General features: G+C 42.6%; 1 protein-coding gene across 2 annotated transcripts in view; it reads right to left on the bottom strand.

Annotated features, from left to right (window-relative positions):
• Positions 1–2,452: 2,452 nt before the first annotated feature.
• kremen1 (kringle containing transmembrane protein 1) overlaps positions 2,453–18,623 on the bottom strand; it is a 58,058-nt gene continuing 41,887 nt past the window's right edge. Inside the window, exons 4-9 of one of the 2 annotated variants that reach the window (XM_076730752.1) lie at positions 15,535–15,659; positions 13,705–13,858; positions 11,845–12,177; positions 6,946–7,185; positions 6,258–6,342; positions 2,453–5,517 (exon numbers count right to left, since the gene is read on the bottom strand). In XM_076730752.1, the coding sequence (XP_076586867.1) occupies positions 5,358–5,517; positions 6,258–6,342; positions 6,946–7,185; positions 11,845–12,177; positions 13,705–13,858; positions 15,535–15,659 (1,097 nt within the window). In that variant the 3' untranslated portion in view covers positions 2,453–5,357. The remainder of the gene's footprint in view (positions 5,518–6,257; positions 6,343–6,945; positions 7,186–11,844; positions 12,178–13,704; positions 13,859–15,534; positions 15,660–18,623) is intronic. The other variant, XM_076730753.1, reaches the window with a different exon arrangement.

The raw sequence follows: 18,623 nt of genomic DNA, 5'->3' as shown, positions 1-18,623 counted from the left end.
GCACCGGGGTCATAGAAAATAGTACAGAGCGAGGCGGATCAAAACAGACAAGTTCGTGCACAGCCACTAAACCTCTTTCACACACTTCCTTTTCAGATGTATAAAGGGAGGCCAGCCCGTTCTTTTCTCTTACAGTACTTCTCTCCTAATCTACCTGACTTCGGTACCGCGAGTTCAGAAAGTGGCAGCTATTGTCTTCCATTCTTCTCACTTTCTCGTTCTGACAGTAACCAGACACTGCGATGTATTGTCCCATTGTTGCCTCAATTACTGGTCAACTCGGGTTCAGAGGCATCGGCTTACATCGCTCTTTTCCTAGGCTATGGGAAGGTTGACTGGAGGGGGATCTGCAGGCCAAGGCCTTTCCCACAGGGGCCCAGAGGAGTGGTGATAAGGCTCCGAGTCTAGTTAAGGATTAATGTTACAGCTGCACAATTGCTATTGTGAGATTAAAAAAAAAGAAAAAAAAAAACACTTTGGGGTCAGTGGGAGGGTGTGTAGAAGGCCACAAGGATTTGATACCTCACTTTTGTTGTATGGATGACAGAACTCATACTGGAGGGCCTGCAAAGCCTCAGCTGAGAAATCTGAGAATTTGTGATCAACAGTATTCTTAATTAAAGTTCCACATTTTTAGCACCATTTCCAGTTATTTGTGGCCAATAAGATGATTTTATTCCCCCAGAAAGCAAAAACTGGGGTTCCTCTGAGAAAATGTGTTCAAACATTGTGTCACCAGTAGAGGGAGAAAGAGGATCAGCTACAATCGGTGTTTGTTGTTTCTAGTTCTGGTATGTGCTTGTTTCTGACTGACGATGAAACAATCTCTAGTAGAAAACACTGTTGTGTGTGTATTGTGTGTGGCAGAAAATAGATTTTGGACAGAATTCAATATCATGCCGTCGGCTATGCGTCCACTGTTCTCCTGCATCTCCCTGTTCTGGAGGCACTGTTGTCTGTCTGGTACCACCTGAAGGGCACCTTCACTTTGCATTGCTGTTTTGATGAACTTACTAATCTATTCCAAATTTTTAAACCACTGAATGAAAAGATTTTTCAAAAATACTTAATTTTAAGATGAATTTAGTTTCCAAAATGGAAAAAAAAGCTCTGGGGTAAAGACACATTGAGGCAGAGAGACTTATTTTTGCTCATTGATGTGTGTCCTTCAGTTTAATGTTTTCAGACTCACTGGTAGGTTAGTATGAAACTGGAGGATGCACTTGGCATTAGCTGAATAATTATTTTCTTGGGGTTGAACCTTGATAATTGAAAAAATACATATATTTTGTGTGCGTGCGGTGGAGCTGTTAATCTGAGTGTAAGGGACATAACGGCATCACAGCTACATCAGTGAAAATGTTGACAGTGATGATGGTGTTTGTGGCATATGCTCCCCTTGGTACTGAAGCGATGCTGATGTTGGCAGATTTTTACATGGATTATTGCCTTGCACGGCCTCTTGTTTGTTGGTGGTAAAGTGGTAGTTAAGGCCAGTAACACCAGGCTGGGTGTGGTGATCCTGAAGTGGGCATTTTATGAATATTCGGCCTCTGTTTAGCTCTCATTTCAGCAGCCTCTGGAGTCATGTGATATAACACTGAAAAACACCATAAAGTCACTTAAAACTAGCTACAAAAGAATGCATGTTATATTATGATATGATGACTTAAAGCTAACATTGGTAAACCATGTGGGATATATACAGACAACAGAGCAAAATCATGTTGAAAACAGAGTCTCATCAGTAAGATTATTATACCATTAAACAAGTTCTGCACAAGGATTCTGCTGCACAATGTGATTCAATCAGAAGCGTCACAGGTTCACAGGCAGGGAAAAATGTCTTGCCAATGAATAGCGAGCACACGCAGCTGCACAAGTTTCTCAAAACAAGCCCTTCAACAGTTTTAGAGTGAGCACCAGATGAAAGAAACACAGAAACACCTTTCATGAATTAAGAAATCATTGTTGCATCCCAACTGTTCCAGCTTATTACACGCCCTTCCATGTTTGTGTTTTTTTCATGGTGTTCCAGTTGTAAAGCTGAGCTCCTGCTGTTTCCCTCTAAAATGTGCAGGTTGCATGCTTGACCTCATCCCAAAGGGGAACCAATAGGTTACACATGGCACTCCAAATCCTCCCTCCGTGTGTGTGCATCTCCAAACAGTCTGGGAGTCATTTCACATATCTGATAAGTATTTAGCTCCACAGAAAAAAAGGGAGGAGGGGGTGCAGATGTCCCACCATGCAAACACTGAAGCCTGAGTCTATTTTTTCAAATGGAAAAGTAAATGGGATTAGCTTGATCCGTGTTTTGTGGCCCATATGCTTCTCAGCCACTTGGGAACATAATATTGTGTGCGATGGTGGAATAAATGGTGTTTTATTAAGAGGACGCAACAAAAAAACAAAAGAACGAGCACAACACAAGCTTAAGAAACATGCATACAGTGTTTATTTTGCAACAGGACACATTAAATAAAACTACAAAGGTACTTCACTTATACAAAAGATAGATTATATCCCATTCACATACAAAATAACAATAATTTACTGTATAAATTAAACATTTCACTATTTTGCTATTTACAATTTCATGAAAACAATGTTTTGGCCGCTCCACATCATTTCCCACAGGGCCTCTGGTGTTGTTTTCACGTCATCGAGCACTACAGGACATTCACATCAACTACAGTTTGAGAAAAGACCGTTTCCGCCGCTCAGAAGATAGCGTGGAATTTTCCGATCGAGTGGAGGACGGGACAGAAAATGGGAGTTTGCATAATTCACCAGGCTATCCAAACAAATATGCCCTTGTTAGATTTTAACTGTCAGATTTAGTTAGCTTGTGTTTGATTTGAACGCACATTAATTTCCCATCGCTCTCACATCTAGGCTCTCTTTTCTCCCTCTCTCTACGCATGGTCTGCTCTGAACATCACAGACCCAGGGGCATGTGCTCTTGTCTTGCAATAATTAAGATGAGTTACAGTTGAGCAGACAGGCAAGAATATAGCACAGAGTCACATCTTTACAAACATCTGACGGGGAGGGAAAGGTTCTTCATCGTTTTATGGGCCTCAAATTCTGTCTGATTCTCGAAAAACTATAAATCTTTCGACTTGAATGTCACTGCGAGGCTGCATCGTGTGTAAAATACAACTTTTCCCCTCAAGTGCTCAGGCTGCTGCACAAAGGTACATTGTAGTTTTTTCTTTTCACTGAAACTGAATGCAAAGTGAGTAAGTACTGTTTTGTCTTGTGAGTAGAAGCAAATCTAAGTGCACTGACATTTCAAACCATATTAATTATAATTAAATAATTATAATCATATATCTTGACAGTGAGAAGAAGATTTTCTGGGTGACCATCTGCAGAGACCCCCGCTAACATCCAGTACCACGACAGGAAAGGCCAATTACTATGCCGATGGCGAACTAGTAGAGGTTGACCTTTCGCAAGTAGTTTAAATGTCACAGCAATGCACAGAAAACCGTCACAGCTGCAAACCTGCTGTCAGCTTGTGCATAGTACCGTTGAGTGCTTTTGGTTAGATTTCTGTCTGGTTATACTGTACATGCGCAACCTTTTGGCCGGAAATCGAGGTGACAAGTAAAATCTTCCGAGTCTGCAGAGTCTTGCGGAATTTAGGCAATTTACTGCTGTCTAAAGAGAGGAAGAAGTGCATCCACCTTTGAGCTAAATTGACGAGTAAGCACAGAAAGCACTTTGACGGGTCTCTCAAATGCTTTGCCGAGTCGCAAAATGAAAGAGCTGACATAAATATCATCATTCCCACACTGAATTACATAATATACAACAATATTCATCCTCCCTGTAATCAAAAGACAACTTAATGTGAACAATATGTTCAGTAAATGTCCAAGACTACACATAAGAGCACACACAGAAATGAAAAACAAACGTTTTTTTGAGAGCCTTGTCTGTTACTAAACTGAAGAGTTCTCTTCCAAAAGGCTATGCGTTCATTTTGGAAACACACACACACACACACACACACACACACACACAAAAAATCATCTAATGTCCATCATGTAACAAAAAAATGTAAAAGATCCAGTCTGGAGAGGTGTTCAGTTGAGTGTAGTATGTTTCAAAAGACTAATATCAAATGCTTTCAATCACTGTACAAGATGTGGCATCATTTCTTTACATTTAAGTGATGGAAATCCTATTTTGGACCAAAACTCTTCACGTCCACGCTGATTTTAGACTCTTGTGAGGGACCTCACTCTGTTTCGTGAAAGAAACAGATGTGAGGAATCTGAGACAAGGGAAGAGGAGATCCTTAAGGCACTTGAACACCATCAAACCGGAAAGACTCCCACCCACGACCGAGCAGAAAAAGCCCTCAGATCTTCCCAAGCCTCCCTAAATGGCAGTTTGTCTGCAAACTGCACCACCCAACCCCCCCGGTGAACAACGCTACTTCTTCTCTCCACCCAAATCCACATGAGTGCTGAGTGAAAGAGTGGGCGAGCACGCTCTCTTTCTCTCTGATCTTTTTATTTTACGGCGAGTGATTCAACCCCTAAGTGCTGTGATATCTACTTTCTGTGTGACGTCTCCACGTCCTGTTCCCTTCTCCTCAGAAAGTTAGCTGTCACGTAAAACACATCAAAAAGACAAAGAAACGCATAACTCTTTGGATGGGAGGATTCTGGATTTTGGCTGCAAGTGTTCGTCATCCGTGTGAGGCAGTTAGAAGAGTTCTACAAAACTGTTAAGCTGTTAAGTGTTACAGCATACGTGTATCAAAGATTACATTTCCTCATCCATTCCTTGATAAACGACGACGATTCGGTTGCCACTCTGAGGCACCAGGAAGAGGTAAACCTCCCTGTTTCCTAAACTGAACACAGACAGAGAAGTCTGCATCCGGCTCTTCTGTGTTTTCACTTGAGAGCCGGCAGTCTGGAAGGGTTTTTTGGAGGTATGTTGATTGTTAGGGACATCCGTGGGTGATGTAAATGGAGCCTTGCTGAACCAGAGAAGCTTCCCGCATGTTAAAAGCGTCCTTGAATCGTTGTCAGAGCTGCAGATCTTCCTCCATCTAATCCTTCACTCTCCTCTCCCACACTGAGGTCACTGACAGCCCTGCCTGTCCCCCTCCTCCTCGGTGCTGAGCAGGATGGGAGGGCCCAGCCACTTCGGCCCACAGGCCACTTAGTAGCAGTCACTCAGTCAGTTGTCATCAGCCACTCAGTTGTTGGCTTGTTAGCGTAGCGCCTCATAGAGTTTCATTGTCTGAGGGTCTGGCATCTGACGGCCCTTGTACAGAGTAGTTGTGGGTGGCAGTAGCGTTTGGTGAACGGCGGAGCGCAGCAGTGGCACTAGTTGCCCACCAAGGGGCTGAGGTCGCCATGGTGGTTCTTTAGCTTCTTCTTGAAGAGGGAGATGGTGGAGGGTCGGTACAGGATGATCCACGGCTCAGAGGAAGCCGTGCTCTGGCTGCAGCTGTCTGAACCGCTGACCGTTGGGATGTTCGGGGACCTGAGAGGGAAAATGACGAGGAGAGGGAAAAGGACGTTAACAATAGAGGCAGAAAGAGAAGAGTACGAGAGAAACAGAGAGGGCGTCATATTGCCTTCTAAAAGTGTATTCCTAATGTTGCTTTTCTTACATGCCTGCTTTATTTTAAGCACAAACTAATAGAAGTTACAGTGGTGGATGCTTGATGTGACATTTGTCGCACGAAGTTGGTAACATGAGAATGTGCTTCCTTTTTTTGCTTTTCCTTTAACTGTGACAAAATAATAGAAAGAAAAGTTAAAGCCTTATGGTATTTTAAGAACAGAGGTTCATTATGAACCTCCAACTCAACTTTGTACCGAAAGAAAACAATTCATTTTGACAAAAACAAGAGATTTAAAAACTTTTTCATTTTCACTTTTTTGTCTAATTTGTGCATTCTTTCGCAATGCCTGTGTTGCTGGGAAGGGGTGTAAGAATGGAATATTTCTGGCTTTGGTGACTTCTAGTGGTAGTGTCAACAAAGACACCGCGGCAGACAGGAATGCCTTTCATGAACCGGCTGAGTACAACTCAAAGAATGCGCTAAAGTTCTAAGAAGACGCTATAATCACACAGAAGTTCAGCACACTGGGACTTTAAACGGGTGAACGTGCTCCTGTTCTTTCATCTTTTTCCAATATAAGCATAAAAGTGCAGATGAATGCTTTGACATTTGATGCTTGGTTGATCATGCACACCTCCAACATCCTCATACTTACTTGACTGTGATGTGCAGCAGCAGCTTTGCCACCATGGCTATGACTGTCAGTATGAGGAGGGCAGCCAGAGCGTAAATGGTCCACACTGCAGAGAGGGAGCAACACAGTAACAAGACATCAGATATCGAATCACACTAATGAAAGCAAACTGAAGCAGACTGAAAGGATTAGCAAGAAAGGAATTATTCAAGCACTGCTGGTGCACCTGTTAGCAGCGTTCAGCCAGCAATTTGTCAAGAAACATTGATGCATTATCATTTCACATCTGTTTTCTTCTGGTTGAGAAATACATCAGATGGCCCTTTGAGACAGAGTGCTCAGACTTTGGAAAGAATAATATTTGAGTGAAGCAAAAAAAAACAAGAAAAGAAAAGCACAGAACACACCAGTCCACCCTGCATAGCTTTGACAAGAGGCCTGATTGTGATCAGCAGGGAGACCCAAAGTAACTTCAGCTATGATTCACTGACAGGAAGAAACAAGCGTCACATAGCATTACTTCTGTGCACGATCAAGCCACTCTGGGCCCAAGCTTCCAGACGCCTCTCATCAAACTAAGATAATTTTAAAACTTTCAGAGAAACCAGGTCATGCTAAACGGAAGCTCGAGCTAAGACACGTCCAACAACATCCCTGCAGAGGTAGAGAGAGGTGCAGTGGGTGCAGTGTATTATGGGTGTTAACATACTAGCGCTGTGGCCGGTGGTCTCGCCGCGTCCAGCCCACTGACCTGGCATGTTGTGCTCCGGTTTACCGGGGCTGGACGTGATCACGTAGAGGATTTGGGAGGAACGTCCGTTGGAGGTACTGTTGGATCTCTCTGTGATGCCGCCAGCGAGCTGGGGCCCTGCTGTGCTGGAGACGTCCTCTCCTTCATCCTCATCATCTCCTTCAGCATCCATTGTTCTGGTGTCTTGGCTTCTCAGTGCTGGGAAAACGAGGAAAAACTATAAGTCCAATATATGCCTTCTTTAAGCTCTGTCTTGGCCTTCTGGGGGAAAGATTTTGCTCTTTAGCAGCTAAATGCTCCACTATGTTCGCCAGCTAATTGCGAACTTTGCCTCTCGAACGTTTGGTGCTGGGCGGGTAATGTGCAGTGAGTTTTTAGAGCTTTTTCCACTGAAAACAGCTACTTGTTGTGGTCAAAAACAACACAGATGAGAGCGGTGAACCAAAGCAGTAAAGCTGCAGGCAAGAAAAGTAAAACAATGAGGCAAAAGACACTAAAATGAGCCGAGGGAACCGCAGAACTGGGTGATCATGTTCTGTGGGTTTATCACTACAAGCGACCCCTTTAACATACAAGTACTCACGTGATCTATTGTTAATATAATATTGATCACAGCTGCTTTGAAATTTACTAGATACTCAGAACACTGTAGCTAAACACCATCATATTCACCTGCACTACAATCATTGAAAAGTTGTGAACAGTAGGCGTTAATGCACCTCTACCTAATTTGCATTTAATTATCCATGATAATTAAAGAATACAACTATGGTGAAATGGATTTAGGGAAGCTGGATGTGGCAATATATTATTCGTTTTGTACATCTTGTACATGTATCAATGATTCCCCAGTCTTAGTAGTAAATCTTCGTCTTAATCTTGTTGATTGTACTTTATGCCACAGTATTCCAGTTCTAACTGGAATACTGTTATAGTTCTCTGTTACGTGACATATTGCCTCTTGAAAATGTGACTATTTCTATGTATTACAGGCTTTCATATCTCCCAGGGAGAGGAGTGGTGAGCGGTTTGTCCTGTGCCAGAGACACAGACGAAGAAAAGATCTGCCATGTTGTTGTAATTTCTACAAGTTCAGCACACATATCACTTAACGCCCCTTTAATTATTCCTGTGGGTAAACTGGGCCGTGGCAGCAAGCACGCAGTAATAGGATACATCATGTAGATCATGTTGTTGAAAGTATATACAACAGAGTCACGAGTGAATTTTTAATACCAACAGCATTTGCTAAGAAACAGACCGTCTTTGAAAAACACTCATGCATGCCGTAAACATGTGGTGTTGAGAGCTTTCCTGTCCACCCAGGACAAGACTCAAAAAGTGTTTGCAATAAATTCTGTTTGTTTTAACCTGCTTACAGCACCAGATGGACAGAGTTTGCTTCATAAAACAACAGTGCCAGAGAGCGTGGACTATTTCAACTCATTTATGTGTTCCCAGAGGAAAGCAATATCCTAAATAAGATCTCCTCTGCCTTTCATTTACTTCTCCTAAACATAGATGTGATTTTGAGAATTTCCTTCTCCTACTTCTGAAACACTGGCTCTGTGAATCAAACTGTGGAATGTGTCGTGCTGATATTTATGGGTCTCAGTTGACTCTTTCATTACTTTTCTTACATGTTAATTTGCAGTAAGGTTTGGTGAGGAGAAACATCTCAGAAATCTAGCAACAATGTGTGGTCGTCCACAGTGAGATGCGTCTCTTGAAACTGTTCCTTAGGAGGGAATAGAAGCAGAAATGATAAAGATATTGATGACACCGAATTAATAGAATTGTAAGATTGGGGCCAAATTCACAATGTAATTTCACATCTGTGATATTACAACGCATTGTTGTAAAAGCACAACTGTATACTGTAACTTCACAGCTTCAATGACAAAGCAATGGTATTACAGTGGTATTACAGTACATTAGTGGGGAATTACAACCTTTTGGTGTACATCATTACAACAAGGCCCTGTACTTTTACAGTGTGTACTGTGCAAGTAATGCAGTGAATTTACAATGCATACTGTGGAAGTCATGCAAAAATTGGCAAGTAATTTACTGAGAAAGTAATGCAGATGAAGTTTCCATTTACTGTGAATTTACAATCATTGTACGATTAAAATCCACCCCCACCAACACACAACTCTGAGGTAAAGTCAATGTTAGTCCAATGGCATCTTTATTTACAAATATAGGTTATTCAACATAAATGCCAAGAAATTCAAGAATTCAAGAAATTCAACTTCATAGTCTTTGTGAAACTTTCCAAAGCCATCTTAAAATGCAGAGAAATTGTGCAGAAACTTGCGATTCAACTACCCAGCTGTGTCACAATAACAGTAAGAGGATGGCCTACATGGCAAGGTAAGAGAGGAAGGGAGAGAGCGATGAAGGGATGTTGTGAAGGGGTCAGACACTCCCCTCAGTCTCAAACATTGAGGGTTCATTGTTGTCCGCTTCTTGGTCTTTGAGCCTCTTTCTCTCTTGCCCTGTACCTGTTAATAAGCAAAGATAGTTTCAGTTTTAAATAGACTTATGTATTGCAGGCAGCATTTATCAAGGTGTTCACCTGTGCCTTTTCCCATATCACACGCTAGCAAACACTAATGTTAGCTCGCTAGCATTAGCTAGCCTATATCAGACCACACGGGCAAACGCTACAGCTAGCTAATGTTAGCTAATAGTGCTAATATTTGGTAATGGTGTTACTGGCAGCCTTTCGCTAGGTAGCTACCGTTCGCCAACTACTCCTACATGCAGTACTCCAGGCCTTGTCACATCTCCAGTAGCTAGCTAAGCTAGCCATCACTATTAGCAAATGCTATGAGAGAACATTCAACAGTATCGGGCACTTGCTAACAAAATATGAACTGTGTCATGCAATAAACGTTCATTTGAAAGTAAACATTATTATCATTTAAAATAACATGGGTGTACTGCAAACAGAGATTACGCATGCAGCTCACCTTCTCCATTCAGCCCAGAAGAGCAAAGGGAAACGGCATCTTCAAGTTCAGTGCCGAGTTCGGTTACGTCATGTGACTTACCCGGGAATATTTGAATACAATATTTCACTGTAATAATACTGCTGAATGCTGTGAAATCCTTGCCTTTTTTTTACTGTGTTGCTGTGATATTACAGACCTTTTTGTGATATAATAGGGGGTTTTTGATTGCAGGATGTTACTGTAAAATAACAGTTTAATACTGTAAAAATCCAAGGATACTGTATTTTTTGCAGGTATTCATTGGGATATTACAGGGGAACTTAATTACAACAAGTTACTGTAAAATAATACTGTTAATCATTGTGAAATGCTGGTAATTTATTACAGTGAATATACTTAACACATCAATATTTTAACTGTGTTTAAACCTGTGACGGAGTTTATAAATGTATCTGTCTGTCTGTGGGACGGGACTGTCACAATGATGTCATCCACAGGGAAAGGGTCAACCCCACTCGTTGGTAGAAACTTTAGTGCCACTTAGAAGGAAAACTAGTGGTGAGATAAGAATGACAAACTCCACTCCAAACTAAACCGCACCCGTCCTGTGTCCCACGCAGGTTAAAATCAACCCCCCAAACCTATTTGATCCAGTCCTGCTCCACTCTTCCATGAATGGCAGTTGGATGTTAAAGTAGCGTGGGATTTTTTTTTTCTTCTCACATAATAGCTCAACCTGACTGTGGTGTTCCCCAAACTTCCCACATGGTCCCCATTTGCAAACAAAATACCATGCTTCAAACCCAGGCTCAGCTGAAACGCTCTGCCATGGTCATCTGACAGCGTTTATCCTGAAATTACTGTTTCGACCGCTCAGCGGGCCACAGAAGAGATATTGCATGTATTTAGATCTGATACTCATTTTAACTGGTGACTTTCTCTATGTATTTTTCTCTCCATCTGTCCGTAAAAAAAAAAAAAAAAAAAAACTTCAGGAGGTGACCTTTTCTCATATCATGTCTCAGACTCCATTTCTTAGCTACATGATGCCTCACGTAAAACAAGAACCAAGATGTGAGCAGAAAGGATTGAGCCTGTCCAGAGGTCAGAGGATTCTGACCTTCAAATATTGTTTTCACTGTAATGCCACCGAGCAAGAGAAATGACACAGGATTACAAATGGAGGCAGAGAAGGAGGAGCGGGGACAGATTGCCTCCCAGTGTAGCCAGCTGAAAGCCTGAATGTCACCTACACTGAATTATATCGGGGTGTGTTTCTCTCATGCCTCCTGAAATTAATCTATTAAATCATTTTTGATGCATTCGGACTATCCACACAGATTCGGTCTGAGAGAACCACATTAGTTTGGGGAGATAAAAAGAATTTACTGTGAGGTTTTCAACTTTCAGTGAGTTATAGTTCCCCAGATATATGTCTGCTCTACAGTGACATCATCAAATCAGAAGGCGCAACGCATAGTGTAACAGTATTTTGTATGTAGGTGGCGTAAAAACTTGCTGTGCAATTCACTAAGGCACACACTGTGGAGAAGCAAAGCAGCCTGCTGCAGCTTGATAAGAGAGTGAGTTCCTAGAAAAACAAAACATTATTTAAATATGCAGTATCGCCTTGGGCTGTGAGACATTGACTAGCAAATGAAAAGAGAAAAGGGCCTGCCAGTGGTGTGACAACTGCCACACTGAGCCAGCAAGTTAGCACGCACCTGATCATGCAAATGTGGCTCTTGGCGTGTTTGAGGGCGTATTGTAGCTCAGGATATTTGCAAGAACTCAAATCAAACATTAGGAGTGATCTGTCATACACTTTGACACATTTTACCGAACCTTATTTGCCACAAATACCTGAAAGTGAAAGTGAAAGCAAGTGAAATCCTACCCTGGTAAAGCAGAGCGAATCCCTGGGCCTGGTTGGTGCGGTCTGAGTAGAAGTACAATATGACGAAGTCGCCTGTGACGTTCACCAGCTCCCGTGGCGGGCTGCGCCAGTCGAAGCGTGCCACCACCTGGTTGGTGTTGCCGTCCAGTAGCTCCACCATGTCCGTCTGGTCGGAGATGTCAAAGAAGGTGAAGTTGAAGAGGATGGCGGAGGATCCAGGGACCTGGATAGTCCAATAACAGACACGGCCAGCGGCATACTTGTCCGGGAAGTCGGGGGAGTAGATGACTCCTGATGGAGAGGAATAGTTCCCACCGCAGGCCCCTACTCGAGCTGGAAGGAAGAGCACAACAAGAGCAGAACATAGTCAGCGATCTTTGCTGTCTCTGTTGACTGATGACTGGGTTATTTTTGGCACTTGAGTACCTTGATAACAGGCATCATGGTACTGATTTGGGATGCACTGACCTGATGCCTAGTCCAGACACACACACACACACACACACACACACACACACACACACACACACACACACACACACACACACACATATTTTTCAAAACACAGCCTTTTCTACGTGTTTCTAATTTTCGGCCTTTCGTACACAGAGAAATGCAGTTTCAGGTCACTGAACACAGAGCTTTCAGCATACTCCTTCCAGGGTGAAGATATTCAGAAACTTCTCAGCAGCATTGATGTGTAGACAGCAAAAATGGAGTTTCTGGTTTGTGGCGATATCATGCAACGGCGGACATGCTGGTTCCAACCTTGCTAATACTAACAGGACTTGTTGCATGTTTGCACATAAATGTCAATTACTCTACTGAGCAACAGAGGCATCAGAATGCGCCACCAACATTGCTGGTTTTGGATGTTGGACTTTTAGTTGCAGGCAGCCAACCAGTAATAGCTTTTTTCAGGCTCTTGATTCTCCAACATGACTTTAGGGTTTGGGTAATATCGTTGCCTGTTGGTTTGGCATGCTTGTGACAGCACTTCAATTGTGTTTTTGTCTTGTCATATGGGGATTATTTTTAAAAACAGTGCTTGTGTGGAGTGGATTTTTTTTAAAAACTGTTTTGAAATATAAGAGGATACATACCAGTGTCCGTGTGGACTATGCATGATACACCAGATCGACCCCAATACTGACTTCATTACGTGGATGGGGTATGAGCCATGGTGTGACAGACCCACATTTCCACTGATCCATAAAATTTAGTGTTTCTGCTGTCAGTTACATTCCTCTGGGAACAGCTGGCTGCCTACTCAGTTTTTAGTGCCACGGCAATGTTTGACCTCATGTTAACTTACACAGAAATGATCACAACGAGTTGTAGTGAGGGAAAGAGATCTGAAATATGGGGAAAGTCCGATACTTTGAGTCAAGGTATCAGAGTTGGTTACTGCAATACTGCATCATAATGAAGTACTTAAAACTGTTTATTGCCAAAAGGTATGAATTACACATTTAATACTGTAAACTACAGTTGGAAGTGTTCATGTGTAGTATTGTAGGAGGCTGAAGGTCTGATCTCAGCCATGGACGAGGAAAGGTTGGTGACAAGGACATTTACTACTGTGCCGTCTGAAAATGAACTGGAGCTTAATTCAACAAATGGGAGGTGTTAACATTGCCAACATTGACAGACCTGTTCCAAACTTGACTTACACAAACTGCAGGCACTGAGAGCACAGCAGGTTATTACCACAAATGCAGTTGTATTCTTAAAGGGAAAATATCTTAAATCACTTTGGAAAACTCAAAATGTGTTTTCTTGTTTTTCCAGAATTCCAAATCACAGCACAGATGTGAAAAGATCGCAGTCAGACTTTGGATGACACTGGTTAACACTCACTGTCGAAGATGATAACCCAGCCGTCTCCACCGCAGGGCTGGGTGTGGTCTCCGAAGCAAACGTGGTTACACTCCATGCTCGGCGACTCGCCGTGGTCACGCAGGTCCACTTCGTTGCCACAGAAACAGGCATATCCTGATTCCATTCCGGCAAGCTGCGAAACACAAAAGGAGTTATGCAAATCATTGCATCAGAAATTCAGGGCAAACTTTGGGTAACGCTTCCCATAATACTATTCATTATAAATCCATTTGCCATGGGTGCTGGCCAGGAAAACACACAGGGAGTCCAACGACCGAGAGAGCACACTTTGTGGAGGAAACGTGAGGGTTTTGGCTTTTCTTTCTCCTAAAAATATTCAAAATAGCTACTTTGTCCATAAAATTACAGACGGTTACATAACAACTTTGCACAGAAATAAATAATTTCGAAAATCCATCACACAATCAAATAAAAGTCCTTTTATAGGTTGTGTGTCTCATATCAGCTTTATGTGAAACTGGGTAAACACAACAGTCGACTGTAAGGGCTTCCCTCTCTCGCTGAAATTAAAGCGACTTGAGTTTGAAGTGTTTTCTCTCATGATTACAAGATGCTGTCATCTGAGTCTGGACAACGAGAACCTCTCGGCTGATTAGAAGCTTCCTCTCAAACACAGCTGCACACAGGGTGTAGAGAATCAAGCTCACAGAAACAGCACCTATCCATCTCACAAATCAAAACTGTTAGTAAACTGTTCCTGAACGCGTCGCAGCAGGAATGCGAAACGTCAAAAACCTTCACACAACGTGACCTCGCCGCCATTGGCTGCTTGTTCTCAAAAGAGCAATTGTCCTTCATTCAAAAGGACATCATTGTCCAATTTTCAGCCCCTCAATGAATTCACACAACTGAAGGTACTGCATCATTTCCCACTCTGCGTCTTTTCTCATGGAAGAGGAATTTGTCAAGCCTCTGCTCTCGCCAAGATGTATCAAGCTACGTCCTTGTTGCATTATTCTATCTGATGAAGTAACACCAATGTGAATACTTCTGGCACAGCAAACAAGCGATGGAACGCTGTCTAACTCATCAGGCATGCACTTTGTCAGCCACACGGGAGCCGCGCTTCCGAGCACTGACGTTTCACGTGCACATTAAGGACACTGACAGTCCAAGGGTAGGCAGACGATGCCAATCTGCCGCCACATCCGGTAACATCTGCTGAATTGAGAGGAGAGGGGGTAGCTGTCAGTATCTGTCAATGCAGACGGAGCCGAACTGGATCCGCTGAGACAGAAAATGAACACCTGGCACTGTTTAGAGCTGGGACAATGGCATGCCAGACTCAGAGATGAGGAAAACGCATTGAAGAGGAGGTGCCCAGTGGGCTAATAACCATTCATTTCCAGCTGTCAGCCTTGATTGCTGTGATGATTTGTCATCCGCTGGTTGGTTTGAAACAGGCAGCTTGATGGCTGAATAAAGAGGGTATAGACTGCACTGAGCATCATGGTAATAACTGTCAGGAAACTGCCCGTAAATGTAGATGATTTACATAAAAGCTTGACTACTGCAAGACACAGCTTATGCCCATTTTAGACATGACACGGGCAATTGACTGGACGCTTTTTAATCCAGTGAGGGGACACATTTGAACTTTCCAGCACAAGTGCCAGGATTAAGGACTCACTACTCCCATTTGAGTCTTTTTACTCTTCTAGTTTTGAATGTTTGCTCCTACAGAAGCTGCCAGCTTACATCTCAGCTAAAATATAACGCTGAATCTCTCTTGTGTTACAGGTTTTCTTTGTATGTCCTACATTTCTACTTTATAGGTTGAAATCTCACCTTGTATCTCTGCTTCCTACAGAAGCTAATACAGTTCTGGATGGTGAGTTTGTTGGAGGTCTCGCTGGTGCCGGACAGAGTGGGTGGGTCACCGCTGTCTTTGAAGCAGCCCAAGTTCCCAGGCACTGCAGGGAGACAGGAGGAGGGTGGAAAAACAATTAGTTACACACAACATCTGACATGCAATCTGTATCACGTGCTGACTATTAACATTTCCCGTACAAATATCATGGGTGCTTTCTGTTACGTTTTCTGTCTGTGACGTTATTGTATATCCAGGTTTTCCTCTCGATCCACTGCAGCCATCAGTGAAACATGCACCGCGTGCTGTGAACCCTTATATGTCTCATTGCTTCCTCTAAGCGTTATTCAAGCTTTATAATCATGTTTGTGATTAACAAAACCTGCCCCCAAAGAACAAACTATGGTGACAAACTGAAGAAGTATTCAGGCCTCTGTTTGAACGTTTTGGTGTGAATTGACAACAGGCAAGCCAACAATTTGGCCTCCGAAGAGAAGAGAGGAGGAGGAGGAGGTGGAGGGAGGGACGAGGGGTGAAGGGGACAGGGATGTTTGAGTCACAGTGAGAGAGAGCTGGAATCTAGAAAATGTACCGTGTCAGATGTGCAGAGCGAGTTGCATCAGTTTAGGAATATCATGTTTTCTACATGTGTGACTGTGTGTGTCGTTAAGGATCAAATTTGCTGAGCTTGATGTGCCAAGAAATGCAAAGAATAGTCATATAGCATCTTTCTAGATGGTATTTGTCAATGGCAATGTTTAGAAGGAGTCGAACACCTTTACATCTACACTAGAAAGAGGTTCAATTTGAACCCATGAAAGTTATTTTTGTGATACTGGAACATCATGTAACAAAGTTTTTGGTTTCAGGCTTCTACTGGAGACAAACTTTGGTTAATCTTTCACAGCAGCAGCTACATACAACTTCTGAATCTCTATCTTCCTTCTACTTTTTTATACCCTCTTGGCTTTGACCATTGTTGGTGCCCATCATGTGAACAACCAACGAACATCAAAATGTTTGTTTGTTAGGCGAGACCTGGAGATGTATGACACAAATAGGCCAACAATCGCAGATGGATCATAGACCAGGCAGATAGATGGAAGATGGATGTTGACATCCTTCCAGATCACATTCAAGTCAGATGGATCAGCCTGCCTCCCTTAATCCACAATGTATTCATCAAATACTATTCAATCTTCAAAATCCCGCGCAGTGATTAACACTCCAAAGCTTTTAAATTCAACGTAATAGCTCAGAAAGTGCCAACAAAGCCTCCAGCTGTCTATATCCCACTTGTGATTTGTTTTTCATTGTGATTCAAACAGGCTTACTGTTGTTTCATTTCCATCTTCTGAGGTGAAATGAATTCAACAAACAGATGTAAACGCACAATCTGAAAGTAATTTCCACTGCAAGTATGAAAAATCTCCCCCCAAAGCTCTTCAGTTTAATTGGAATTGGTGTCATCCGACTGTAAAGTACAAAAAGAGCTCATTAGGAAAAGGCAGAAATGACATGAGCAAAGACTGTGTCCAAAATAGCTGTCAATGCTGCTCTGAGACACGACGTGGATGTAAAAATCAAAAGTATGTGTCCTTACAAAGAATTCTTGATCTTGATCAAGCATCTGTGATTTTCAATTCCAGTTCAATCTCCAAGTGCAAGTTAACTAAGGCACAAACCATCTTTCACAGACAGCTCAAAGTGAGACTTTCAATCTAATTACTTGCAGTCTTGTAAACTTAAAATGACTGAAATTTTCAGAACTGGAAATCTATGCATGAGACACTTCGGTACTGACTCTACAATACTGGCATCATGGAAAATAACTGGGATACACCTGTTGAATGTGGAGCAAACAGCAATAAGAGATGGTGTATTTCTTTGAGTGGTAGTAGAGAGCTACTCCTATTTGTGCTTATTTATTTTGAAAAATACAAAGATGAATTCAAATGCAATTTAGCAGAGGACTCAGTGATGCAGTTTCCCCTCATAGTGATAAACAAGAGCAGTGCATTTATTTGATCATAAGTTAGATATTACACAGGAGCATATCCCGTCTACTTGTGTACACCAGCTTGTGTCATACTTTGTGAAAGCTGCAAAGTCTGACAACAAGCTAAGAGACAGAGGAGCAGTTTGTCCCCTGATTCTGTACACCAGCACTGCCCTAGAACTGAATATCTCTGGAGCTCTTCGGTTGCCGTGTGTCTTCTCCTCTCAAACATTTGCATGTTGAAAGCCGCCGTCTCGTCTGATGACAGCGAGCTTCACCAGTGACCAACCGGCGCCCAGTTGTTGGCAGCAAGACACAGAAAAACACATGATCCATTTTTACATGCCAGTCATGATTCAATTTTGGAACATGTTCAGTATTCTGCAACACAAAACAAAAAGTACGGACATGCATGCAACTCAAATTGAATATCTATATATATATAAATCATTGTCGAGGAGCATCACTCAAAACTGCCTGCATGAACCGAAGTAACCTTGATGAAGACCACACACACATTGTCTATGGGATGCCAGTTGTTGCCGATGTTAGCTTATTGGCTGGGACAAAAGCTCCTCTACATGCACAACAGATGCTGCAGATTCTTTCTGTTTATGTAAGAATGAGGTACAAAGGCTTTTGGGTAAAAAGTGTGACATGTTTCAGATTCCACACAAATTGTTGTCCACAAGAATGTCTGCCACAGACTGGAGAAGTGAAGGAGGGGAGAGGGGGTAATGAAGGGAAACAGACTGGCAGAGAGAGGGCCGCACCCTGCGTTTCACCCACGTTTGCTGACCGTAAAGTGACCGGCGAGATTTTGGCTTCAGCCCTGATTCGCTGCAGTGCGGAACTGTGTTTGACAGATGACTCAACACTCGAAGACAAAGTCCTCAGACTCCCTCAGACCAGCAATAAATCATGTGCAATATTCCTTTTTCAGCCACAACCACGGCAAAGCTTTATAAATGGATTAATATGGCTATTTGAATGATTTATAAAGACTCCACGACGCACTCTTGCAGAATTAAGGGCTGGATTATATGACAGGTTAGAGGCAAACATGAC

Source organism: Chaetodon auriga, chromosome 5, assembly GCF_051107435.1.
Source record: "Chaetodon auriga isolate fChaAug3 chromosome 5, fChaAug3.hap1, whole genome shotgun sequence".
Lineage (NCBI taxonomy): Eukaryota > Metazoa > Chordata > Actinopteri > Chaetodontiformes > Chaetodontidae > Chaetodon > Chaetodon auriga.
Note: the sequence above shows the minus strand (reverse complement) of the source record. Positions and strands in the feature narration are given on the sequence as shown.